The 27,863-nt window shown below is 39.2% G+C and overlaps 1 protein-coding gene across 3 annotated transcripts in view; it reads left to right on the plus strand.

Moving 5' to 3' along the window:
* The window catches only part of fam184b (family with sequence similarity 184 member B), a 72,742-nt gene that overhangs the window by 40,329 nt on the left and 4,550 nt on the right, over positions 1–27,863 (plus strand). Inside the window, exons 8-18 of one of the 3 annotated variants that reach the window (XM_053619076.1) lie at positions 51–260; positions 424–530; positions 2,636–2,710; positions 22,254–22,371; positions 22,447–22,638; positions 23,147–23,363; positions 24,378–24,508; positions 24,603–24,769; positions 27,140–27,331; positions 27,466–27,574; positions 27,681–27,785. In XM_053619076.1, coding sequence (XP_053475051.1) covers positions 51–260; positions 424–530; positions 2,636–2,710; positions 22,254–22,371; positions 22,447–22,638; positions 23,147–23,363; positions 24,378–24,508; positions 24,603–24,769; positions 27,140–27,331; positions 27,466–27,574; positions 27,681–27,785 — 1,623 coding nt within the window. The remainder of the gene's footprint in view (positions 1–50; positions 261–423; positions 531–2,635; positions 2,711–22,253; positions 22,372–22,446; positions 22,639–23,146; positions 23,364–24,377; positions 24,509–24,602; positions 24,770–27,139; positions 27,332–27,465; positions 27,575–27,680; positions 27,786–27,863) is intronic. The other 2 variants (XM_053619077.1, XM_053619078.1) reach the window with 2 other exon arrangements.

Raw genomic sequence — 27,863 nt, forward strand, 5'->3', positions numbered from 1 at the left:
ATTGGCTTGTGCACTGTCTGCCCTAAATATATCTATGGTTTCTTCTGCAGATACGTAAACTGGAGGAAGTGATCCAGGCAATGGAGAAGGAAAGAGAAAAAGTCAGAAGAAGAGAGGAGGAAAGAGAGCATGAGCAGGAAAGAGAAAGAGAGCAAGAGAAAGAGAAGGAAACGACTAGGCTGGAGCCTCTGTGCAAGTCTGAGTGTGAGAGACTAAATGAAGAACTGAAGAACACACAGCTAACCATACAGCAAATGCAGGTATGCATACACACACACACACACCAACATTTTCAAATAATGCTGTTGAGATAAAGTGATAGAGAGAGAGAGAGAATGCCAGCTGCATTCACACATGTAGCACCATACTACTTTTTAATCCCTGAAACCCATCCATCTTGCGATGAACAAACTTGTCTTCCAGGTTGAGTTTGCTTTGGAGAAGGAACAACTGCAGATTGAAATCTCCACTCTCCAACAAGAGAGAAAGGTACTACAGCAGTCAAGCCACAGTGTGGAGGAGAGAATAAGGTATGTGTGGTCGTTAAAAGTCAACTTTACATTAGGCAAAAAAAAAAAAGAGCTTACCAGATCATTTGCTTTTTAAATGCGCTTCATTCTGGACGCTTCTCCCCAATTCAAACCATACCAGCCATTTCAGAAAGTGTTTAAGTGTCTAACTTAACCAACAAGCTACAAAATACAGTGGATATAAAAAGTAAAAAAAAAACAAATTGCAGGTTTTTGTGATGTAAAAAATGAAAAAGATAAATAATTTTCCCACCTTTACTGTGGTATACAGTGGGGGAAATAAGTATTGGATGCGTCAACATTTTTTACAGTAAAAATATTTCCAATGAGGTTATTCACATGAAATTTTCACCAGACATCAGTATTATGGTAAATGGTCTGCACTTATATAGGGCTTTTTTAAGCTTAGTGGTTCCAAAGCACTTTATACTGGTTCTCATTCACCCATTCACACACACACACACACTCACACACACATCAATAGTAGCAGAGCTGCCATGCAAGGTGCTAACTTGCCATCAGGAGCAACTTGGGGTTCAGTGCCCAAGGACACTTCAGTATGTGGAGTCATGTGGGCCGGGAATCAAACCGCCAACCCTACAATTAGTGGACAACGCGCTCTACCACCTGAGCCACAGCCACCCAATTATTAATTATATTTAGATTTCATTAGCCCGTATTAACTCAAGAAATCCGGAAATGTAAAGAATTCACAACATTAAAGTCCATAAATAAAGCTATGTGTAATAAAGTGGAAGGATACAGGAAAAAAGTATTGAACACGCTAAGAAAAAGCAGTTCTCCAAGGCAAGGTAAGACAAGGAACCAGCGGAGATCCGTAGTTGTACCTCTTATCTGTGCAAATTAATATCAGCTGGGTTGTAAATTGATGGTCTATAAAAAGGCTTTTTGTTATCAAGGTGTCACACAAGAAACATCTCATGATGGGTAAAAGCAAAGAGCTCTCCCAAGACCTTCACATCCTTATTGTTGCGGAACATATTGATGGAATCGGATACAGACGTCAAAACTTCTGAATCTTTCAGTAAGCACCATTGGGCCATTATCTGCAAGCGGAAGCAGCATCACTCCGTCATCAACCGGCCACGCACAGGAGCTCCTCACAAGATTTCTGACCAGGGAGTCAGAAGAATAGTCAGAAGAGTAGCCCAAGAGCCAAGGACCACTCGGAAAGAGCTCCAGAAACACTTGGAGGCAGTAGGTGCCATCGTCACAGAGAAAACAATAGACAATGCACTCCACTGCTCACGCTCACACCGCAAGACTCCATTACTAAAGAAAAGGCATGTCGAAGGTCGTTTAAAGTTTGCTACAACTCATTTGGACAAGTCTAAGAAATACTGGGAGAGTGTAGTCTGGTCAGACGAAAGCAACATTGAACTATTTGGCTGACCAAATAGTTCAATGTTGAACTAACACACAATGCTGTCCAAACACACCATGTTTGGAGAAGAAATGTCACTACACATCACCCTAAAACACTAAACTAACAGTGAAGTTTGGAGGTGGAAGCATCATGGTGTGGGGCTGTTTTTCATCACATGGTACTGGCAGACTTCATACAATTGAAGAAATGATGAATGGAGCCCTTTACCGGAAGATTCATGAGAAGAATGTGCTGCCATATTAAGTATTAAAGACATTTTCGTTAGCATGTTCAGTACTTTATTCCTGTGTCATTCCACTTTATTACACATAACTTTATTTACGGACTTTAATGTTGTGAATTCTTTATATTTCCAGATTTCTTGAATTAATACTGATGTCTGGTGAACATTTCATGTGAATAGCCTCATTGGAAATATATTTACTGAAAAAAATGTTGACGCGCTCAATACTTATTTCCTCCACTGTAGCAACCAACAGAAACAAATAGAAATGTTTTAGGAAAAACAGAAATAGAAAAAAACTTGGAGTAATTTAGTTGCATAAGTGTGCATAATGGGGCATGTGACTGTGCTCAGAATGAACCAATCGCATTCCATCTCCTGTTCAAAAGTGGTTATCATACACCTGTTATCAATTAAGTGATTCTGATTAACACCAAATAAAAATCAGATGTTTCATCAGGATTTTCTTGACAGCTTGGTTTCATCGGACTGCAGAAGCCATGGTGTGCGAACTGTTTACAAAGCATGTATGGGATCTCATTGTCGAAGGTACTGATCAGGAGAGGTGTACATGTACCATGGAACAAATGGAGAAATTAGGGTGCCATAGTGACATAATCAAGAATAGGACAAGATGATCACTTATCAGGGAGACCGCCAAGAGAATATCTGGCAAGTAGTCAAACCCTGCATATAACAGCAATCTCTTGTATTCTTCACATGTTTGGGCTATGGGGTAGGGTGGTTAGATGGAAGCCCTTTATCGCAAATAAAACATCCAAACCTGCCTAAACTATGCCACAACCAGGTGTTATTGTCTGATGAGACCATGGTAGAATTTTGGGGTACAATTCTAGATACATTTGGTACAAAAATAAAACAGCTTATAACCCAAAGAACACCAAATCCATGGTGAAGGATGGTGGTGGTAGCAACATCATGCTATGGGGCTGATTCTCTTCAGCTGAGACTGAGGTTCTAGTCAAGTTAGAGGGAATCATGGATAGCTCCAAATACCAATCTACTCTCATCGGTCACTTTAACAGGAACACCTGTACACCTGCTTATTTATGCAGTTATCCAATCAGCCAATTATGTGGCAGCAGCACTGTGTATAAAATCATGCAGATACAGGTCAAGAGCTTCAGTTATTGTTCAAATCATCACAATGGGGAAAATGTGATCTTAGTCACTTTACCCATGGCATGATTGTTGGTACAAGATGGGCTGGTTTGAGTATTTCAGAAACTGCTGATCTCCTGCGATTTTCACAGAGTGGTGCAAAATCAAAGAACATCATGTGTACGGAGGGTCAGCAGGCTGAAACACCTCGTTGCTGAGAGATCGGATGGAGAATGACTAGATTGGTCTGAGTTGGCGGGAAGTCTATAGTAACTCAAATAAGCACTCTTTACAGCTGTGGTGAGCAGAAAAGCATCTCAGCAGGCACAACACAGTGAACCTTGAGGTGGCTACAACAGCAGAAGAACACATCGGGTTCCACTCATGTCAGCCAAGAACAGGAATCTGAGGCTATCATGGGCACAAGCTCACCCAAACTAGACAGTTGAAGATTAGGGAAAAAGCACCTTTTTCAGTCTTCAGCTGTCCAGTTTTCATGAGTGTGTGCCTTGTAAAAAGTGATTATTTGAGTTGCTTTATCCTTCCTGGCAGCTCAAACCAATTTTCCTCTGAGCTCTCTTATCAAAAAGGTGTCGCTCATTCTAGGGACTGTTGTGTGTGAAATTGATGAGCAGGATATGAAATACTCATCCCAGCCCTCCTGGTATCAATATTCATGCCACAATCAAAGTCACAGACATCACACTTTTTCTTCATTCTGATGTTTAATGTGAACATTAAAGGACCTGTATGTGCATTATTTTTTTTGCACTGCACTACTGCCATATGATTGTGGCTGATTAGATAATTGCATGAATGTACAGGTGTTCCTAATGTAGTGGACGGTGAATGTATTTTTGCACAAAACCTGAAGGCCTCTCTTAGACAACTGAAGACCCTGACAATTTTCACCTACCTGTACCAGCATGATAATGAGCCAAAGCACAAAAACAACTCAACAAAATAATTGCTTCAGAAGAAGAAGAAGATCAGAAGGTTTGGAATAACCCAGTCAGAGCCTAGATCTAAATCCTATCAAAAACCATTGGAATGACTTGAAGAGGGCTGTACACAGGCTCACAGTTTGATAGATTTTTGCAAAGAAGAACGGAATAAAATGACCAAATCAAGATGTGCTAGGTTGGTAGACCCAAAAAGTGTTAGATTACAAGCAAAAGGTGATTTAACAATGTATTAGCCAAGGGGTGTAAACACTTATGCAACCAGGCTATTATAAGTTCTTTTTCTTTTTACAGTGTATATATATCCAAAAGTATGTGGACACTTGTTGTGGATAGCTGATCTCCCCATACTTATTATAAGATTCAGATCTGGACTTTTATATGGACACTGTAGCACACTGACCTTTTCATTTTTAGCCACTCTTGCATTGTTTTTGTCTTGTGTTTTGGACCATTGTCTTTGGGACCATTGTCCTGGAAGATGAAGTGTCTCCCAAGCCTTTTTTTTTTTGGCAGACTGAAGCAGGTTCTCTTGTAATATTCCTCTGTATTTTGCACATTCTCTCTTCAATTTTGACAAGATACCCAGGTTCTGAGGATGAAGAATGTATTTATCATTTGTTATTCAGACAAATCCTATAAATTCCAGGGGGGTTGAATGCAAGCCACTGTATGCCTTTCTAATTTTGTTCTTTCTGTTCTATTTTAGCCTGTCTAATTTGCTACCAAAGTTGCTGGCTATCTAAATAGTGGAATAGTAGGCACACTGTAGTGTTGAAATATTCTTCTGGGGAGATCACTGCAGTGAAATCAATTATGTGGATCGCATGCTGACTCAATTTTAAGTCGCTTTTGAGAAAATCGTCTGAAAAATACAACCCCACTTCAGAAAAAGTTGAGACAGTATGAGAAATGCAAAAAGAACAAACAAAAGAGTCAGTTGAAAATTCAGTTCACCTTGTACTATATTGAAAACACATTATTAACACATTATTTGATGTTTTACTTTGTCAATTAAATTTATTTTATATATATATATATATATATATATATATATATATATATATATATATATATATATATATTTTTTATATATATATATAAAATATATATAAATATTATATATTTTTATATCATTTCAAATCTGATGACTGCAACACACTCCAAAAAGTTGGGACAGTCGACTGTTTACCACTGTGTAACATCACCTTTTCTTTTAATAACACTTATTAAGTGTTTGGGCGCTGAGTGAAGACCCCAGTTGGTTAAGTTTAGCAAGTGAAATTTTCCCCCATTCATCCATTATGCTTTTGTTCAGCTGCACAACTGTACGGGGCCTTCGTTGCCTTATTTTGCGTTTCATAATGCACCACACATTCTCAATCTGAGACAGGTCAGGACTGCAGGGAGGCCATGCAGGCACCCACACTCTGCTTACACAACCATGCGCTCGTAATCCGGGCAGAATGGGGTTTGGCATTGTCCTGCTCTGGATGGCAGCGTATGTTGCTCCAAAATGTGTACATATCTTTCTGCATTAATATTGCCCTCACAGATGTGAAAGTTACCCATGCCATGGGCACTGACACACCCCCATACCATGACAGATGCTGGCTTTTGGACCTGACACTGATAATAGCTTGGATGATCCTCTTCCTCTTTGGGCCAGAGAACATGACGGCTGTTTTGTCCAAAAACTATTTGACATGTCGACTCGTCGGACCACAAAACACGATTCCACTGTGCTATTGTCCATCTCAGATGAGACCGAGCCCAGAGAAGTCGGCGGTTCTTCTGGACAGTGTTGATGTATGTCTTCTGCTTTGCACAGTAAAGCCTTAACTTGCATCTGTGGATGCAGCGGCAAATGGTGTTGACTGACAAAGGTTTACCAAAGTATTCACGAGTCCATGTCAGGATATCCATTACAGACTCATGACAGTTTTTCAGACAGTGACATCTGATATCAGAGATCGTGCATAAGTGGTTTTCGGCCTTGCACTTTACGCACCTGAGATTTGACCGGATTCCTTGAATATTTTAATTATATTGTGCATTGTAGAAGGTGAAGTGCCCAAAAAGTCTTTGGGGAATGTTTCTGGATTATTCGCTGACGCATCTGTTGACTGGCGAGCCTCGACCCATCCTTGCTCTTGAAGGACTAAGCCTTTTTAGGAGGTTCCTTATATACTATGATTAGACAATTGCCTCACCTGTTTCACATCACCTTCGTATTTCAAGTTGTCCCATCGCTATTAGTTCTGAATTGCCCCTGTCCCAACTTTTTTGGAACATGTTGCAAGCATCAATTTCAAAATAAACTGTTATATTCAAAAACTATGCAGTTGATTAGGTAAAACATCAAATATCTTGTTTTTATGTTTTTTGTTTAAATACAAGTCACATTTACAAATCACTCCTCTTTGTTTTATTAGCACTTTCCATACTGTCCCAATGTTTTCGTAATTGGAGCTGTAAATATGAAAATTCCTATAACTTTACAGATATTTAGGGCTCACGCATTTCATTCTGCCACTTTAGACGAAACATAATTTCTTCTAAAACAACTTTGACATATTAAGGATTGCACACACACACACATATAGTAAGGATTGTAGGAATAGAGAAATATATGGTAGGTCTTTTATTTTTTTGCTTTTTAGTTTAATCACAGACAAGGTTTTCTTCTAGCAGGCTTCTGCAGGGGATCAGGGTTGCAGTAGATATCTAAGCTAGGTTAGCAGGTGCAAGAAATGCCTGCTGCCTTTTGTGTTCTTGGGTGCCAAATGTTTTAAAATCTTGACAGGTGCAGTCTTATTATCTGTACTTTATCTTATAAAGTACTTCATCCACTGAAGCAAAGCAAAATTTTGAACACTGACACAATGAGCTTTTTGGACAAATGTATAGTCTCTAGATTATAATCAGAGAATATATAATCAGAGCAAAGTGGCACAACAGATAAGCGTCACCAGGAGATCGTAAGTTCTCTGAAACTCCTGACAGTGCCAGAGCCATTGATGGCTGGGAGTCTCTGGGTAGGAGCGATGGCATTACTCTCTCCCCATCAATCAGAGTGACACTAGTCAGTCGTCGGCATCCATGAGCTCATGTATGCACTGTGTTGTAGCCTGAGCAGGAGTTTGAAAAGATGTGGTGGCTGGCTTCACAGGTGTGGGAGGAAGCATGTGACATACAGGTCTTCACTCTCTTCAGTTCATAGCTGGTATATGATGGGGTAAGCTAGCTAGTGTTTAGGAATTGGCAAATAATGGAACTGTGAGAAAATGGGCATTAAAAAAAGGTCTTTAAAGCTTTGTGGTGAGTAAGAGTGATTGGTCACTGTCATTCAAATGGCATTTTCCTCTGAAAGTAAGAAATTCATGGACATGTATAGTCATGAAACGGAAAGCTAGAAGCAAATACATCTGATCCACACAAGCTCCATAACTTTTCCCTTTTCAACCTTTACCATACTCCCTCAATGCTGATGACTTTGTCACCTTCTATGATGAGAAGTTTGCACAATCACTCTTGCCATTCTATGTCCTTAGCACATTTTTAACCTCACTATATTTTTCTCATCTTTCTACAGAAGAAATTCTCTAAATTCTCTTGACTAGCAATCCTAACACTGGCCACTTGGATCCCATCCTATGCACAATGCTCCAGACCATCTTGTACAACCGATAGTCCGATAGTCAGTTATTTTAAAAATGCCAACATGTGTTTTGAAATTCTAGTTATTTACCAATAACATAAATGGAAGAGTATATAGACCACTATTCTTAGGTAGAATGTATTACCATAGTAGCAGCATCACTGTATCTTCAGCAGTGAGCAAAACTGTTTTCAGGCTCAAAACTGTTGAGGCAGTTTTATAGCTGCCTCCATGGATTTCACTTGCAACTTACAGAGCCGTCAGAGCTCAGTCTTAATGATGTTTTACACTGAGTTGATGTGAACACAACCAACAGAAAACACAAGGGTGAGAGCCATGGTCTCTCTCGCAAACACAACACTGAATGGCAACAAAGGAGGAATTTAAAAAGCAAACCTAAAACACTGACCAATAAAACACAAAATCAGTTGACGGTTTGTGCTTAGTGAGTGAAATATACTAAACGGTTGATGTTACAGCTTCATATTACATATGATTCTAGGGGCTTGAGCCTATATATTTTTTATGTAGTACTAAAATATGGGTAGCAATTTGATAGTTAAGTTTAATTTTGGCTTATTAAACTTAATGATGATGAATGCAATGATGATGATGGTGATGATGATGATGATGATTATATTTGCAATTATTTCCTTTTCCTCATTTTTTCCCCAATTTAGTATTGAATTCCCACTAGCTAAAACTCCCCATCACATGACAGCCACCAACCTTAAAGGCAAATACATGTGTTCTCCGAGACATGTAATGTCAGCCAACTGCATCTTTTCAAACTGCTGCTCATGCAGTGTAACAGGGCACCATAACACATTCTGAGGAAAGTGCTAACTGCCTCTATTTGCATACATGATTGACAGGAGAGAGAGTATGACACCCCCCCCCCATCCCCCCAAATAGCATGGCCAGTTTTGTTCCCTTGTCTCCTAGCCACAGATGGCTGTGGCATTATTGGGAATTTGATCTCACAATCTCTGAAATACAGTCCAAACAGTTTTCTGTTGCTCACAGTTTTGTATTAGATTATATTATTGAATAAACAATAATGGAAAATTATATTTATTTCAGCCGTTCTCATTTAGAAGCCAGATTTAAGCAGATTAATAGATTGTTTGTTGAATAATTCACAGGAATAATAGGCTATTAAAATTAGTTTTTAGCAGCCATAATCATAAACGACTCCATAAAATCTGGTCAGGTATCAACTGCCTTCATGACAGAGTTATACTTATCGTAAAAGCCCGACTAGATACCTCAGACATCAGCAGATACCAGCCAGTATCACTTCTTTCCTTTCTTTCTTAAATTCTTGAATGGTTGTATACAATGATATGTTTCTCTTTCTTACCCAGAGCACACTCCATTATCCTAACCAGTCTGGCTTCAAAGCAGCACAGACACAGCTCTTGTAGCAGCTCTTGTAGCTGTTACTGTCATCCGTACTCCGTGATCTTTCAGCAGTATTCGACACTGTCCATCACAAGTCTCTCCTGCCCAACCTCATGAGCCTTAGAAACAGTGGCCCTACATAGCCCTTCAACCTGGTGGGACAGCGGTATGAGATGACATGGTAAGAAGAGCTCTGCAAACTCTCCGTTGGTGTCCTACATGGCTCAGTACTAGGTCATCTTCAATTCAACCATTATACCCACTCTCTCAGTAAGGTATTACTCTACCATAGTTTAATATCCTCACATCCTCTTAAACCTATGCTGATGACACCCAACTCTTCCTTTCGTTCCTTAGACAGTCATATTTCTTCATGGATTTCATGACAGAGATCACATCATGCTGAAACTAAATCCCAGCAAGACTGAGCTGCTGGAGATGCATTTCCCTGGAAATGCATCCCTATATCAAATACTTGTGATGGGATTACACCATCTGGCTATCCTCTTCACAATGCTAACCTGAATCATTCATGCAGCTCTATCATTTACAACATAAGGATCCGGCCATTTCTACCTACGGAGGCCACTCAGGTGTTTGTTGACATTTTGAGATTGGACTACTGCAACTCGCTCCTGGCAAGTCATCCGCTGCATGCTTTGCAACTGGTCCAGAATGCAGCTGCATGACTTGTTTTCAATCTCTTAAAGTTCTCCCACATCAGCCTACTTCTCCATTCTCAACTTCACTGTTATCTTCACTGTTATCTTGTAGCTCCCTGCATCAGATTCAAAAGACAACAAAAACTAAAATCATGCCAGCCTGCATCTACAGTGGTGCTTGAAAGTTTGTGAACCCTTTAGTATTTTCTATATATCTGCATAAATATAACCTAAATATCTTCATTTTCACACAGTTCTAAAAATAGATAAAGAGAATCCAATTAAACAAATGAGACAAAAATATTATACTTGGTCATTTATTTATTGAGGAAAATGATCCATTATTACATATCTGTGAGTGACAAAAGTATGTGACCCTCTAGGATTAGCAGTTAATTGAAGGTGAAATTAGAGTCAGGTGTTTTCAACCAAAGGGATGACAATCAGGTGTATCAAAGTCTGATCGTCACAACACATGTTTGTGGAAGTGTATCATGGCACGAACAAAGGAGATTTCTGAGGACCTCAGAAAAAGAGTTGTTGATACTTATCAGGATGGAAAATGTTACAAAATCATCTCTAAAGAGTTTGGACTCCACCAATCTACACTCAGATAGATTGTGTACAAATGGAGGAAATTAAAGACCGTTGTTACCCTCCGAAGGAGTGGCCGACCAACAAAGATCACTCCAAGAGCAAGACGTGTAATAGACCACGAGGTCACAAAGGAGCCAGGGTAACTTCTAAGGAATTAAAGACCTCTCTCACATTGGCTAATGTTAATGTTCATGAGTCCACCATCAGGAGAACACTGAACAACAACGGTGTGCATGACAGGGTTACAAGAAGAAAACCACTGCTCTCCAAAAAGAACATTGCTGCTCGTCTGCAGTTTGCTAAAGATCACGTGGACAAGCCAGAAGTGTAATGGAAAATTGTTTTGTTGATATATGAGACTAAAATATAATTTTGGGTTTAAATGAGAAGCGTTATGTTTGGAGAAAGGAAAACACTGCATTCCAGCATAAGAACCTTGTCCTATCTGTGAAACATGGTGGTGGTAGTATCATGATTTGGGCCTGTTTTTGCTGCATCTGGGCCAGGACGACTGGCCATCATTGATGGAACAATGAATTCTGAATTATACCAGCAAATTCTAATGGAAAATTCAGGACATCTGTCCATGAACTGAATGTCAAGGTAGGCCATGCAGCAAGACAATGACCCTAAGAACACAAGTTATTCTACCAAAGATGTGGTTATGGTTAAAATGGTTAAAGAAGAGTAAAGTTAATGTTTTGGAATGGCCAAGTCAAAGTCCTGACCTTAATCCAATAGAAATGTTGTGGTAGAACCTGAAGCAAGCAGTTCATGTGAGAAACCCACCAACATCCCAGAGTTGAAGCTGTTCTGTACTGAGGAACGGGCTGAAATTCCTTCACGTCGATGGATATGTTTAGTTGCAGTTACTGCTGCACAAGATATTTACACCAGATACTGAAAACAAAGGTTCACATACTTTTGCCACTCACAGATAATTTTCCTCAATAAATAAATGTCCAAGTATAATATTTTTCTTGCATTTGTTAACTAGGTTATCTTTATATACTTTTAGGATTTGCGTGAAAATCCGATGATGTTTTCGGTCATATTTGTGTAGAAATATAGAATATTCTAAAGGTTTCACAAACTTTCAAGCACTCCTGTACCTGAAGGCACTTATCAGACCCCACGCTGTACCATGTTACATTTGAGCATCTAACATAGCTCAACTGGACCCACCATCAAGAAAGATATGCACTTCTTCTCTCTTCTGTCTTGGCACCCAGGTGGTGTATTGAATTTCCAAAGGCTCTCAGAACGGCCCTAGCTATCTTCAAATGAGTACTGAAGACACACTTCTTCACCAAGCACTAGATTATTGTAATGATCACTAATTTAAAAAAATCCCTTGACTTCTGTGTTTTCTTCCTGTATTAACTTCTCTCTACCAGGGTTTTAGCTTGAACTATTATAATGATATGTTTCTTATGGAGACTATAAAGTATTTATATAAGTCAGTCTGTATAACAGTAAACGAAAGTACCCATCTCCCTGGCATCTTTATCTGGCATTGGCGCTGAATGTTGCATGTCTTTCTCCACATTTTAGCTTGTTTGCTATGTGCTAAGGTTTGGGGTTGGTTTTTTTCTAACTGATGTAATTAGTTAATTGGAAATTGTTGTTTTAGCTGTGTTTATATTCAGTCGTGTGTGTGTGTGTGTGTGTGTGTGTGTGTGTGTGTATGAGAGAGAGAGAGAGATATGTATAAAGTTGTTTTTTTTCTCAGTTGTGTCTTAATTCAATTTAAGAACTCATTTGCTTTAAATATAGGCATAGGAAAACAGCAGCTGCTAACCACTGTGACACATTAATGCATTCACCACATTAAAAGGGGAGTGATTCAGTTGTGAGCCAATGCAAGTCTGCAGACAGCAGACACTCTCTTTATGTTTAATCAATTTTCACATCTTGTCACATCTTAAAAAAATATTAAAAACATTTGCTGATAACTTTAGCTGAGTTAGATAAGGTTAAAAGCCCAGATAGCAGATATGTATATGCTTTGCCGTGGTGTGTGTAGTTTAGATCTCAATGACACTGCATGCAGCTTGTTTGCTAATTGGCACCCTGTTCTTTTTCTGTCATTAGTAATATTTTTACTTGTGTAGACTAGTAGCCATACTGATGGAGAACATTATAACATTAGACGTGCACATCCAGAAGGTAGATAGGACTAGTGAGAGTCCTCACAGAGGGAGAATGGTTGGCAACTCTGCAGCATAGTCGCAAAACCAAGGCTCAAGCTAAGACATCCCCACGGAAGCACTATTTCTCTCCGCTTAAACGTGTCCAGTAGGTTTGCCTGACTCAATGAGCAGACACCTGAGAAGCCTGTTGATATTGCTCTGATATTAAGTGGCACCAGTAGCTATGTATACCCGGAGCCAGGGTACTGAACATGCAGGTAATCTTGGGCAAGCACAGCTCTCATTTCATGTAAAATGTTTCTTAGTACAGGCATAGTTCATTGGTAATAGTCTACTAGGTGTCTTGAGGTGTCACCCAGGTACAATCCTTATTGTGACTATTTAAAAAAATAAAGAAAGAAAGAAATCTCAGAAATTTGTTTCTGCACAATATTACATGTAACACACTTATTGTAAATAAAATAAGTTATCAAGAATTTAACGTACTTTACTAAGATTTGGGTCAGATTAAATGAGCATCTAGCTTTGAATGAGGCTAGCTCTCTCTCTCTCTCTCTCTCATATATATATATATATATATATATATATATATATATATATATATATATATATATATATATATGTGTATCCCTCATCTAACTGGCTACGGAGGAGGTGTCACGACTATGTATAATCATATTCTAGGCATTACCCAAAAATTCGGATACATACTTAGCTAATTTGAAGTACATTTATTAATATAACTGATACAGCCAAAGTTACTGCTCAATCATTTCCACTAATTAGTATTTCCAGGCCAACAGTGTGCTATTAGGAATTTCTAAAGCAATTTGCAGACTTCCTCTTGAATCCATTGGGTTTATTTTGATAGTAGATATTAGTCTCAGAATATAACAGGGCCCTCTCATTATAGTAGATTTATCCTTGATTCAATGACATTTTTCATAGATATTTTGGCAGCTGAGCTACCTAAAAGATTCTCACCTGAAGTGTTTTTTTTTACTCGTTCACTACAACAAAGACACTTGAAAAGGCTTTTTTGTCAGTAAGATGGTATTAATGGTATTGACTCCTAAGATGGCATTTTCTAACTTGCCACACAGACTGCCAAATGAGGCTATGGAATCCAGTAGTCTAGGGATTGAAGCAGCACCTGAATGGCTTCTGTGGATAGAAATGTCCGGATCCTCCTAACGTTGTAGAGAAGAAACCATGTGCGAGTCAGTTTTGCAATGTGAGGCCAGAAGGACAGTGGTTGTCTATAATTACCCCAAGGTTGTGTGACAGATGGTGAGATCTGAGAGTTGTCCTGGGAGATAAAAAAGAACTTACACCTCAGGGTGTAGAGAAACTCCGCTTTGCTGGAATTTAGTTTCAGCTGTTGAGCTGCTATCCATGACAAGATGTCTGCCAGACATGCTGAGATCTGTGCAGAAACATAAGTGTCTGAGTGAGGAAAGGACATGATGAGTTGAGTGTCATCAATATAGAAGTGATATTAAGGGGGTATAGAGAGAGAACAGAAGAAGTCCCAGCACCCAGTCTTGTGGGACATGATGGAGCAGATGTGGATTCCCTCCATGTCACCTGATATGACCATCCCTCTAGGTAAGAAGCAAACCATTGCCATGCTGTTTCCAGAATTCCAAGACTCATGAGGATGGACAAGAGTCCTGTGATTGATTGTGTTGAAGGCTGCTGAAAGGTCGAGGAAGATGAGGACTGATGGCAGTTTGGCCGATCTAGCGGCAGATCTATGAATCTTCTCTGTAACAGCTGATCTATGAAACTTCTCAGTAATGGCCACAAGGGCAGTTTCTGTGGAGTGTCTGGAGATGGTCTGTAAACATTCACTGTGAACAGTCAAAGTCAGTTGAATTCAATGCTGCCCAAATTGAAGAAAACAAGAAAATTTTCAGATCTCTGGAAAAGCAAATAACCACCCTATAGAACAAAAATATTGCAACTCATCATCCAATTTGTAGTGAGGACTGTAAGTGCACCGCATGGAGTAGACGTATTTTTGTGAGCTCCCCTTCATTCTTTGAAATTAAATTTGAAATGTTGTTTTTGAGCATGTTCACCTCACACCTCCAGGGTCGGGGGTTCGATTCCCGCCATGGCCCTGTGTGTGCGGAGTTTGCATGTTCTCCCTGTGCTGCGGGGGTTTCCTACGGATACTCCGGTTTCCTCCCCCAGTCCAAAGACATGCATGGTAGGCTGATCGGCATATCCAAAGTGTCCGTAGTGTAAGAATGGATGTGTGAGTGTGTATGTGTGCCCTGCGATGGATTGGCACCCTGTCCAGGGTGTACCCCGCCTTGTGCCCGATGCTTCCTGGGATAGGCTCCAGGTTTCCCCATGACCCTGAAGAAGGATAAGCGATATAGAAGATGGATGGATGGATGTTGTTTTTGTTTTTTTAAATTACAGTTTGCAGCGTTATTTGCAGTTTTTGGAATCCCTGCCTCTTTTTTCATAAAATGACTGAACCAAAAAAGGCTGAAAAATCATCAGACGAATCAAAAGAAAAATTGCAGGGTGAAAACATGCTGGGTGCTAGCAAGGCTATCTTGCTAATTTCAGAGACTAATCTGGTATTTCTGACATCCTCTCTTCTATACATGAAACGAGCTGCAAGCTAAATGACTGATTCAGCAGACTGGAGTCCACTCTACAGGCCACACGGACTACAATCAGTGATTATGGCAGTTGGGTTGCTGATGTTGAGCTAGCCAAAAATGCTTACCTGAAAACATGGAAAAAGTTTGACCAGTGGAGTTCCTTTTTAAGTTTTTTTTTTTTTTTCCCTGATTTGCTAGGCACCAAGAACTTTCATAAACCCATAGACACTGAACACGCTCTACACATTGGGAACAACCACCAAGAAGGCTCTGCCCACCCATGAGTAATGATTTCCAGGATCCATTACTGTCAATTGAGGGAAAAGATTCTGCTGCTGGCTTAATAGTCTCCCCTAACCTTTGGTGGAAAGGCAATTCATTTCTTCCCTGATATTCCAGGAGAGGTAAGGCAGCAAAAACATTTTGATGATACACAAAAGAAACTGAAGGATGCTGGGGCCACCTGTGGATTTCTCCCTGCTCTTCACCGTGCCACTCATAACACTACCAAGTTGTTTAACTTACTGCAGGAGGCTGACACGTTATCTGGACAGTTAGAAACTGACATCAAGCTCCTGAAATGATACAGTGGGGTTTTATCACAGCGGATGATTTTGGGAAGGGTGTAGTTTTTCTGTTACTGACCTTCATTTTTACATTGCATAATGCATGCGTTGTGCTTTATGCGATGTGATCCTGGATTTCTGGTTATCCGTTCATGCCCAGATATTGATTCATACTTGTTTGGTGTAATGCTATTTTGTAATAGTAGTCAGTACTGCTTTAGCTCTGTGTGCTTTATGGCTTCAGACTCTCTTTTGTTTATGAAGGGATACTCTTACCTGCTTGGGTAATTTGCTGTTTTTCAAGCACATCATCAGTTTTTCTTTGTTTTTTTTTCAGGGTGCATTGTGCAAACTTCTGCTTGCAGGGCAAAATCTGTGTTTTTAATCACAGATGGTTCAGTCGCTGCAGTTAAACAGCTGTGGTGTCACTTTCACAAGCTGTAACATATGTAGTATGCGTCACCTGGTAAAACATGTTAAATTATTCTCTCATCTGAAATCCCTTTCAGTGGACATCGTATTTTTACAGGAGACACATATTAGGCCATCTCAGTGAGCCAGATTATGGTGCAGATATTTCAATCCACATTCTCTAGTAAAGCTTGTGGAGTGGCTATAATTATCAAAAAGACAGTTCCATTGGAAAAATCTTCACTATAACTGATCATCATGGGCTTTATACACCAATCAGCCATAACATTAACCACTGTGAATAACCTCATTAAAATGGCACCTGTCAAGGGGTGGAATATATTAGGCAGAAAGTGAACAGTCAGTTCTCAAAGTTAATGTGTTGGAAGCAGGAAAAATGGGGAACTTTGACATGGGCCAAATTGTGATGGCTAGACAACTGGGTCAGAGCCTCTCCAAAATGGCAGGTTTTGTTTGGGTTTAAAGAGTTTACTGGTGTCATAACTTATTGATGCTATTTGGTTATTTCATTTGTGATTCAACCAGTGATTGATTCATAGGATAGAACATTTTTGGTTTAGACTTCTAGTCGGTCGTAAAAGCTTTAGGTTATACAATCATATATGGCTATGAAGCTATTTATGAAAAATGATATGAACTGAAATGCTGTTTTTTGTGAAGAGCAATTTGAAGGTTACAAAATAAATGATACTGAAGGTCGCTTGGATAATGGTAATATTTGAGATAAAAAGTGACAAATATATTTTATGGAATATTTATTATTAAACTGCAAATAGATTAGGTTCCACTTTTTTCAGGCTCACCAAAACTGGACAGCTAAAGACTGGAAAAACGTAGTCTGGTCTGATGAATCTCCATTTCTGCTGATTCACACAGATGGTAAGGTCAGAATTTGGCATCAACAGCATGAATCCATGGACCCAGCTTGCTTTGTATCAACTGCCCAGTCTGGTGGAGGTGGTGTAATGGTGTGTGGAAAGTTTTCTTGGCTAACTTTGAGCTCATTAATACCAATCAATCATTATTTGAATGCCACAGCCTATTTGAGTTGTTGCTGACCATGTGGATCCCTTCATGGCCATAATATACCTGTTTTCTAATGGCTACTTCCAGCACGATAATGCACCATGTCACAAAGCAAAAGTTGTTTCAAACTGGTTTCATGAACATGATAATGAGTTCAGTGTTCTTCAGCGGCCTTCCCAATCACCGGATCTGAATCCAATAGAACATCTTTGGGATGTGGTAGCCAGGATATTTGCAGCATGAAAGTGCACTTGAAAAATCATATCAACATGGACCAGAATCTCAAAGAAATGTTTCCAACATCTTGTGGATTCCGTGCCATGTTTTCAGAGCAAAGGGAGGCCCTACTCAGTATTAGTACAGTGTTCCCAAAGGTAAGAATATTTATTAATAAAAATCTATATATAAAATAAAAATGTTTGGTGAGTTAGTTCTCCAGGAGCCTATCTCAGGGAGCATCATGCACAAGGCGGGGTACACCCTGGACGGGGTGTCAATCCATCACAGGGCACAGTCACATACACGTTCACACACCCATTCATACACTACGGACACTTTGAACATGCCAATTAGCCTACCATGCATGTCTTTGTACTGGGGGAAGAAACTGGAGTACCCGGAGGAAACCCCCGCAGCACGGGGAGAACATGCAAACTCCGCACACACAGGGCCACGGTGGGAATCAAACCCCCAACCCTGGAGGTGTGAAAATCCCAGAAGATTGTCTGTTTCTGAAATGCTTAAAGCAGCCCATCTGGCACCAGCAACTTGATTACAATTCTTATATTCAGGAGGACGATGCCATTCCAGATTTATTCTCCCGTTTGTGGCTATAACAGCCTCCATGCTTCTTTCCACTAGATTTTGGAATGTAGCTGCGGGCATTTGCCCATTTGCAGCTACAAGAACATTAGTGAAGTGGGGCAGTGATGTAGGATTAGAAGACCAGAAGCGGGGGGGTGTCTTAAGTTGGGCTGATTTACAGAACACATGGATGACTATTGAAAAATCTATGATACCCACAGCTACTGAGGTTATTCTTTTGGCTCAGGGCTCAGGTTTGTGTTGTGGTTAAATATACACAAATGTACAATACTACCAGTTCAATTAATTTTTATTTGTATGGAGCTTTTAACAATGGACATTGTCACAAAGCACCTTTAGAGAAATATATAAATTCTGGATATACATTTTAATTTTAGAAATCTATCCCTAATGAGCAAGCCAGAGTGCAGTGGTGGCAAGCAAAAACTCCCTGAGATAACATGAGGAAAAAACCTTGAGAGTAACCAGACTCAAAAGCGAACCCATCCTCATCTGGGTGGCACAAGATTATAAATAATTCCCAAGCTGCGATGCACTGTGTATTCTGACAACTTTCTTTCATAGCCAGCATTAACTTTTTCAGCAATTTGTGCTAAAGTATCTCTTCTATGGGAATCGGACCTAGTCTTCGCTCCCCACACGCATCACTGAGCCTTGGGAGCCATGACTACCGGTTCACCGGTTGTCCTTCCTTGGACCACTTTTGGTAGGTATTAACCACTGCATACCAGGAAAACCCCACAAGGCCTGCCATTTTGGAGATGCTTGGACCCAGTCGTCTAGCCATCACAATTTGGCCAAAGTCGCTCGGATCCGTACGCTTGCCCATTTTTCCTGCTTCCAAATTCCAACTGTTCACTTTCTGCCTAATATATCGACCCCTTGACATTGCCATTGTGATGAGATAATCAGTGCCATTCATGTCACGGTTTTATTGTTATGGCTGATCAGTGTACATCCACCATTATAAATTATATTTTAAAATATTTAAAATAATTATAAAATTATATATAAAATTATATATATTTAAATAAAATTATATATGTATATACATATATATACACACACACACACAATATATATACATATATATATATATACACACACACATACATACATACATATATACGTACATATACACATACATATTATATATATATATATATATATATATATATATATATATATATATATATATATATATATATACACACATACATACATACATACACACACACACACACACACACACACATGTACAATTACATGCTACATACAACTACTTTCCCCAGTGAATAGCACATACAATAATAGAATAGAATAGAAATCTTTATTGTCAACTAAATTGATTTACAGTTTCCTTACTGGAGGCTATTAGTTTACATTTTGATGAGAGTTTTTTTTTTTTTTTACTAAATAGTGTGTATTCCTGTGTGGCAATGCAAACAGTGTAAACAATGTAGAAATATATAGAATTTTTATCATTGTAGTGCAATAACTTTACATGTGCAAACTATCATAGTATTTTTAACAATGGTAAGAAGTTGAGGTAGTTTTCAAATTTCGAGTAAAGAACAGACACTGTCTGCACTATTGAGCCTGACAAATAGTCTACAGTACAGTACAGAGCATCAGCAGACAGTAGTGATACGGGTTCCATTGATATCACTTTACAGTGTAGTTGATCTGTGATTGCTGTTTGTCAGTACAGTAATCAGATATGTGAAGTGTGAGAGACTGTTCATTGCAGGCAGGCAGGCACTTATGGAGGGATTCTGGAGGACTGGTCCAGTGTAGCAATGGAGGTGGAGGAGAAGCTGTTCCTCAGTCTGTTTGACTCCTGAGTCTCTTCGTGGGAGAGTTACTCAGTTATGATTAGTATTGAAAAAGTTATCTGTGCAATTTCAGGAAAAGTATATGTAAGAATTACATAAACTGAAAAATTAAATTAAAAAGTCAGATAACTGAAGGAGCAAGACAATGGGAATTGTAAAGCCTGACTTTACAACAAGAGTTTTACTTTATAATCACAGCTGAAGCATAGTACATCTAGGTCAGCACCATATTTGGTTAGGAAAACAAACTAAACCTAGAAACATAGAAAACTATGAAAGTGGAGTTGCCTTGGCCAGTTGGCCAGTTAGCCAGTTGCCTTGGCCAGTTGGCCAGTTGCTTTGGCCAGTTGGCCAGTGTTTGTCTGGTTTTAGCTGTTTTAGCCTACTGGTAAACCTCTGACTACTAACCTATACCTACATACATATACACAGCCGGGTCCAAGTATTTGGACAGTGACACAATTTATGTGATTTTGCCTCTGTACACCACCACAATGGATTTGAAACAAACAATAAAGATGTGATTGAAGTGTAGACTTTCAGCTTTAATTCAAGGGGTTTAAGAAAAATATTGCATTAACTGTTCAGGAATTACAGCGATTTTTTACACAGTGCCTCCATTTTCACAGGCTCAAAAGTAATTGGACAATTCAATGATAAGCTATTTCATGGCCAGGTTTGGCCTGTTTCCTCGTTATTCCATGACAAATTCAGGCGATAAAAGGGTTACTTGGAGTTGATTCCAAGTGTTGACTTTGCATTTGGTAGCTGTTCATTGAAACTCTCAATATATCCAACGAGGTGTCAAGTGACACAGGCCATCATTAGGCTGAAAAAATAAAAATAGACCTATAAGACAGATAGCAAAAACTTTAGGAGTGGCCAAATCAATAATTTGGTACATTCTTAAAAAGAAGGAATGCACTGGCAAGCTCAGCAATGGCAGAAGGCCTGGAAGATCATGGAAGACAACTAAAGTAGATGATTGCAGAATTCTTTCCATGGTGAAGAAAAACCCCTTCACAACATCTAGCCAATTCAAGAACATTCTCACTTACATGAATGTAAATACAGAGAGTTTTCCTCAAGATGCAATCCACTAGTAACACTCAAGAACAGAAAGCTAGATTAGGCTTTGCTAAAAAAAAAAATCTAAAAACCAAGAAACTTGTACCAGAATGGTGGGAAGAGAAGAGTATGAAGAAAGAAAGGAAGGGCTCATGTTCCGAAGCATACCACATCATCTGTCAAAGATGTGGAGGAAGTGTTATGGCATAGGCATGTATGCCTATGCCAATGGAACTGGGTCACTGGTGTTTATTGATGATATGATTGCTGATAGAAGTAGCAGGATCAATTCTGTAGTGTATAGTGCAATATTTTCTGCACAGATTCAGTCAAATGCTACAAAACTGATAGAATGGCACGTAACAGTACAGATGGATAATGACCCAAAACTTACAGCGAAAGCAACCCAAGAAATGGGTAAAGCAAAGAAATGGAATGTTCTTAAATGGCCAAGTCAATCACCTGACCTCAACCAAATTGAACATGCTTTAAATTTACAGAAAACAAAGCTGAAGGCAGAAAGACCCACAAACAAGCAGAAACTGAAGGCGAATATAGTAAAGACCTGGCAAAGCATCTCAAGGGAGGAAACTCAGCATTTGGTGATGTCCATGGGTTTCAGATTTCAGGCAGTCATTGACTGCTGATGACTTGCATAATAAAACTTATAATTATGTTACTTTGTGCAATTACTTTTGAGCCTGTGAACATGGAGGGACTATTTAAAAATGGTTGTAATTCCTAAACGGTTGCAATATTTTTCTTAAACCCCTTGAATTAAAGCTGAAAGTCTATGCTTCAAACACATCTTGATTGCTTCATTTCAAATCCACTGTGGTGGTGTACAGAGGCGAAATTACAAAACATTTGTCAGTGTTCAAATACTTCTGGACCAAATACGTATAAATATGTGTGTGTTCTCTAACTAAAATGGGGGCACAGTTCAGTGTGATGAGCTGATGTTATAGTGTGGCACTTGCTAAAGCTATCCCCTAATTTTTTTTCTTTTTTTTTTTGTCTGTTTAAAGTCAGAAACTACCAAAGTAAGAGTATATACAGTTTAGATCATGTTTTTTGTTAAATATTTCATGGAAAATTGCTCTTTAATTTGAATGATGGGTACAATCTAAGACATTATACTGTATGTCTGTTTAGGTTGCAGTTTGAGAAGCATTTCTCTGATCATGTAGCAGATCTACAAAAAGAGAGAGAAAAGGAGATCCGAGACATTAATGTGCATTGGCAACACAGGGTAGAGGAACTACAAACACAGGTAACACACACACACACACAGTTACACACACAGTCGTTTTATGTTCTGTAACCATACTTCATCCTGTACCTATAGTTGGATGAGAAAAAAGTGCTATTCCAGAGGAGCAAGGAAGAAAGAGATAAGGAGGACTGCTCTGGTAATGACGAAATGAAGAGAATGAAGCTGGAGATCCAAAAAACAATAGAAATGAACAGCTCACTCAGTGCCCAGCTTTATGCCACAATTCAGGAGAAAGAGAAGTTAATAAAGAAACAACAGTTACAGGTAAATTGAAACGCCAGGAAAATACTGTACAATTTGAGTCCTTTTTTTTTTTAGTTTCTTCGCAATTTGGTCAATTTCTAATTCCCACCCACCATCCAGCTCTCCACTGTCATATTGTATGACAGCTACCAAGTAGGGAGGTAAAGGCTAACATGCTTCCTCCAAGATGTATTAAGCCAGCTACCCACATATTTTCAAACTGCTCTTTTGCCTTATATTACACACATGAGATTTTCCCGATTTACCAGAACTTGACAAACTGACAGAACTCCTGGTTTTGACCAGAGTAACCACATACAAATTTGGGCCATATAAATGAGACTGTTTAGTACATAGGTAATGTCTACATCAAAGTTATCAGAAGATAAAATCTGTCTAAGATATAAAAAAAAAAAATTATTAGATAGCTTTTGCTACAGTAGATCTGTAAAACAAGATCTTGATGCAACTTAAGCTGACAATAGTATTATAGACGTATGATGCTCAATGTTTTGTGTGTGTGTTATAGGTTGTACAGGAGGAAGATGAGGGTGAGGAAGCAGTGAAGGACAATGAATTAACAGATGGGAAGAGAGATGAGCGTGGATGGCATCAGCGAGACCAGGAGTTGTTACGGGTAGAGAGACTTAACCACCAGCATGCCTTACAGGCTCTAGAGAAACATGCAAGTGAAGAGCTGCAGGCAGAAAGACAGCACCTTCACACCCAGTACAAACTACAGTTGGGTAAGAATGGCAACATAGACACTATCATTATTATCATGGGCGGCTGTGGTTCAGGTGGTAGAGCGGGTTGTTCACTAATCGTAGGGTTGGCGGTTCGATTCCCGGCCCACATGACTCCACATGCCGCAGTGTGCTTGGAGCAAGACACTGAACCCCAAGTTGCTCCCGATGGCAAGTTAGCACCTTGCGTGGCAGCTCTGCTACCATTGGTGTGTGTGTGAATGGGTGAATGGGACACAGTGTAAAGCGCTTTGGAACCGCTAATGTTAAAAAAAGTGCTATATAAGTGTAGACCAGACCATTAACTAGTTGAAAAGATCGAAGTAAACAGAATGATAGAAATCTTTAGTTAAAATGAGAAACATGAACGTACAAAAGAAATAACAAATGTAATGTGTGATATTTTGAGCTTAAGAATGAAAAAGTTTCCTTAAGCAATGAATTTCATTCATTCATTCGGTTTCCTTCTACTTTTCTTGGTTGGGGATCTCAGTGGCAATAGGCAGTCATGGCTTCTCTATCTCACAACACAGATTCCAGTTCCTCCTGGTGGTTCCTCAAACATTCGTAAATCAATGTGCCACCAATACTTCGACTGGCACCTCCATTCAGAGGACGGCAGGCCCTACTCCAAGATTGCCAAGATCCACACCCAGTCACAAAACTTAAGAATAGCAACCTTGCATTGAAAGCTGATTTACACTGCTTTATTCTTCTTCCAAAAAGAAGGTTTAGTTAGGGTATCAATATTTTTGTGATCCTGACTGTCTCCTATCTCCCAATGGCTGACTATATTTTAGACAGAAGATTGTACAGTGAGAACTCGGTGATCTAACATTACAATAATTTCTGCCCATTCTCCTAAAGGGTACCAATAATTCTGTATGTGCCATGACACCATTCTTTGTATCCCATATCACCATGTCCTTCTTTTAATGTTTTGGGAGTGTTTTATCTGTGTTTCTTGTCTGTATTTCTCTCTGTATCTGTGCGTGTGTGTGTGTGGGTGCGTAGAAAAACAGAAAGCAGAGTTAACACAACAGCACACTGAATGGGTCAGGCAGGTCACACAGAGACATATGCAGCAGATAGAAGACCTGCAGAACGAACTAAAGACACATACAGAGATGATGGCTTTGCAACAGGTATATTCTGCTAACCCTGGCATTAGCATCCACAAGCACAACACTGATGTAGCTTAACATAAAAGAACCATTTCCCCCTCTCTCTCTATGCAAGGACCTGAAGCAGCAGAACCGACTACAGTCTCTTGAGAGGCAGCTGGATGAGAGGAGCAGTGAGGTGCAAGAGCTGAAAAGAGAGAATGAGGAACTGAGAGAGCGAGTGCATGAACTCAACACCGAGAGAGAAACCAGCATGCACCACAAACAAAAGAGCAGCAGAAGGTCAGATTAAGGTTCAAAACTTCAAACTGGTGTTGTTTTAAATCAGAAGGATACTAATTGGAATGAACTATGAGAATATGTGCATTTCCTGAAGAAAATGCAAGCGTGTTTATGAAGCATAAGCAAGTTTCTGGTGTTGCTAAGGTATTGCTAGGGTGTTGCCAAGTAGCTGCTAGGATATTTCAGCTTGATCAGATTTATGGTTCCTAAGAAAGAGACATTTGTATTGAACTCCACCCCTAAGGGTGGCCACACCCCACCCATAGCAAACCGCCTCAGAGTCTAGTCCTGTACAACCCTAGGCAAAGATTATGGAATCGCCACATTTAGAGGAAGTTCACCTGGCTTTTTTACTTCATAGCAGACAAATCACTGAAATGACACAAAACTATTTTTTGTTTAATAGCTGAACATTCTGGCTTCATGAAACATACCTCAAACAAATTAAATTAAATTGTTTTAATTAATGGCGTATCTTTTTCCAGATCAAGTAGAGGAAAAAAAATATGGAATCACTCAGTGTTGAAGAAAAATAATTAATCACAATTAATACTTTGTGTAATACTTACTCCTCTGGCTTTTTTGAAGGCCTGAATTCTTTCAGGCGTGGACTTCACTAATGAAAAACAATATTCTCTATCAAGCTGGTTCCAAATTTCTCGAATAGCGGTCAATAGATCAGCTTTGCAGGATGGAGCCTTGTCATGGGCCAATTTTTTACATTTCCACCATAAATTTTCAATCGGATTGAGATCTGGACTGTTTTCTGGTCCCGTCATTGAGTTGATCTGCCTTTCCTGAAGAAAAGCTTTAACACTTTTTGCTCTGTGATAAGATGCATTATCATCCTGAAAAATGACCTCATCATCACCAAACCTATTTTCTATCGATGGAATGAGAAAAGTGTCCAAAACTTAAATATACACCTGTGCATTGACTGCTGAGGTCTCCCCTGGTCCTTTCCCTGACATGCAACCCCATATCATAAACGAGTGGAAATCTGATAGTTTTCTTCAGGCAGTCATCTTTATATGTTTCATTAGAACGGCATCAGACAAAAGTTCCAGCATCGTCTCCTCGGCCAACACAGATTCATGATTCATCACTGAATATCACTTTCATCCAATCATCCACACTCCATGATTTCTTCTCTTTAGCCCACTGTAACCTTGTTTTCGTAGTGCTGGTTTTTGTTTTTTTCAGTTTTTTTCTCTATGTAAATCCCATTTCATTCAGTTGATTTCTTCTAGCTCTGTCACAAACAGTGACTCCTGATTCAACCCATTTGTTTTGTTTTGTCGTACATTTAAAATTTTCAAGGCATATCACTTTGAGTTTCCTATCCTGAAGCTTTAACGTCTTCCTTGGTGTGTTGATTTGTTGTTAAGACCATTAAAATGAAGGCACCAATGATAAAAACGATCAGAATCACACTGTGCTTGAATTCCAGAATTTGAATTTAAAAGTTCAGAACCTTCTTATGTCATAATAGTTGAGAACAGAGAAAATCTTGATGATATGTTCACTAAACCCATTCATAGTCTTTATGAAGACACCAAAAGTTATCAGCAATCATTGTTTACGTTGTGTTAATTGAAGCATGAAAAAATGCTTGCGCGGACTCTGATCTTTCTTCCGTGGGTATTCACAGTAATACAGTGATGAACTTATACTGATTTATTCAACTGAGCATCATCATCATCACTTAAATACTGAAAACTCACAGAATATACATTAAACATCAATCTCAACTTGAACATTATTAATATTATTATTGTATTATTATATTAATATTAGAGCAATTACTAATGAGATATGTTGAAGAAATTTGACAGTAAGTTAACAATGAAATTCACTCAGCTGGGCGTCCGCCATTATTCAAAGCCTCTTGGCTGATTTCGGTCATGTGACTGGACTCTGATCATTTTTCCATAGCATTCTGTGCAAAATTCTGTGACCCTGATCTTTCTATCATCCAAGTACATTTATGAGATCATTCTTCAATGCTCAATCAACAGCCGTGGATGCACAACTCCAAAAACACAGTTTTGTGACTCTGATCGTTTTTCATTGTGGTATTTAAATCTTAATATTATGCCTTTTTTTGCCCAGGAGTGTACTCCTAGGTCAAGTCTGCTCACACTGAAATGCACTGCAGTGTGCATTATTTCATATTTGGATTTATGTATATTTGATTTCTAGACTTGGTGTGGTGAAACAACTAGAAACTAATACAATTGAGTCAATATTTTATCTTTTTAAAAATATATATGAAAAGTGAATTCATTGAATTATCACAAACTACAGGGACCTGGTACATTGTGCATAAATGTATACATTTTCAATACTTGAAATCTTTGTTTTTTGCAGGTTGTCCAGCTCCTGGAAGGAGAAAGGGGATGAGGGTGGATCAAGGGATGGGGAGGAAGACAGGAATGATGAAGCACAGGGCGAAATAGAGACCACGAAAAATGAAGAGAGAATAGAAATAAAGACCATAATGTCTGATTTCACCTCTGCCCAAACACAGCTACATGCCCGCATTGTTGCCTGCGAAACAGAGAACGCACTACTCTTATTATATTTTTCAATAATGAACAACATCCATACACACAGCTATAGCATGCACACAACTAAGGCTATATTAGAGCATAAAAAATAACTGTTTGTGTATGTATGTATATGTATAAATGTAGACTGAAAGAGAGGGAGGAGACGGGAAAAAGAAGAGTAGAGGATCTGCACATCATTGCTAAACTGCAAGACAAGCTCAGTGAAAGAGATCAGCTCATCAAGAGATTGGTGGTTAGTACAAAAGACATGCATACCTGCAGGTGAATGAGTCTTAAGTGTGTACACTAACTATGTGCATACAGAAACTTAAGTTTTTCTTTGTTCTTTTGTCCACCAGGAAGATCTCCATCAGCTATCCCAACATCCTCCTCTTATCAGTGATGGGAAAGTGAAATCCTACCACCCCAGAACACAAACAGGAAGTCTCACACCTACCATGAAGGTTAGTTTCACACATCACACACACAGAGCCTGGAGAGATTTCTGGGATGCGGATCAGCCAAGCACTAGTATATCTCAC

This window comes from Ictalurus furcatus, chromosome 29 (genome assembly GCF_023375685.1).
Source record: "Ictalurus furcatus strain D&B chromosome 29, Billie_1.0, whole genome shotgun sequence".
In the NCBI taxonomy this organism is placed as follows: Eukaryota; Metazoa; Chordata; class Actinopteri; order Siluriformes; family Ictaluridae; genus Ictalurus; species Ictalurus furcatus.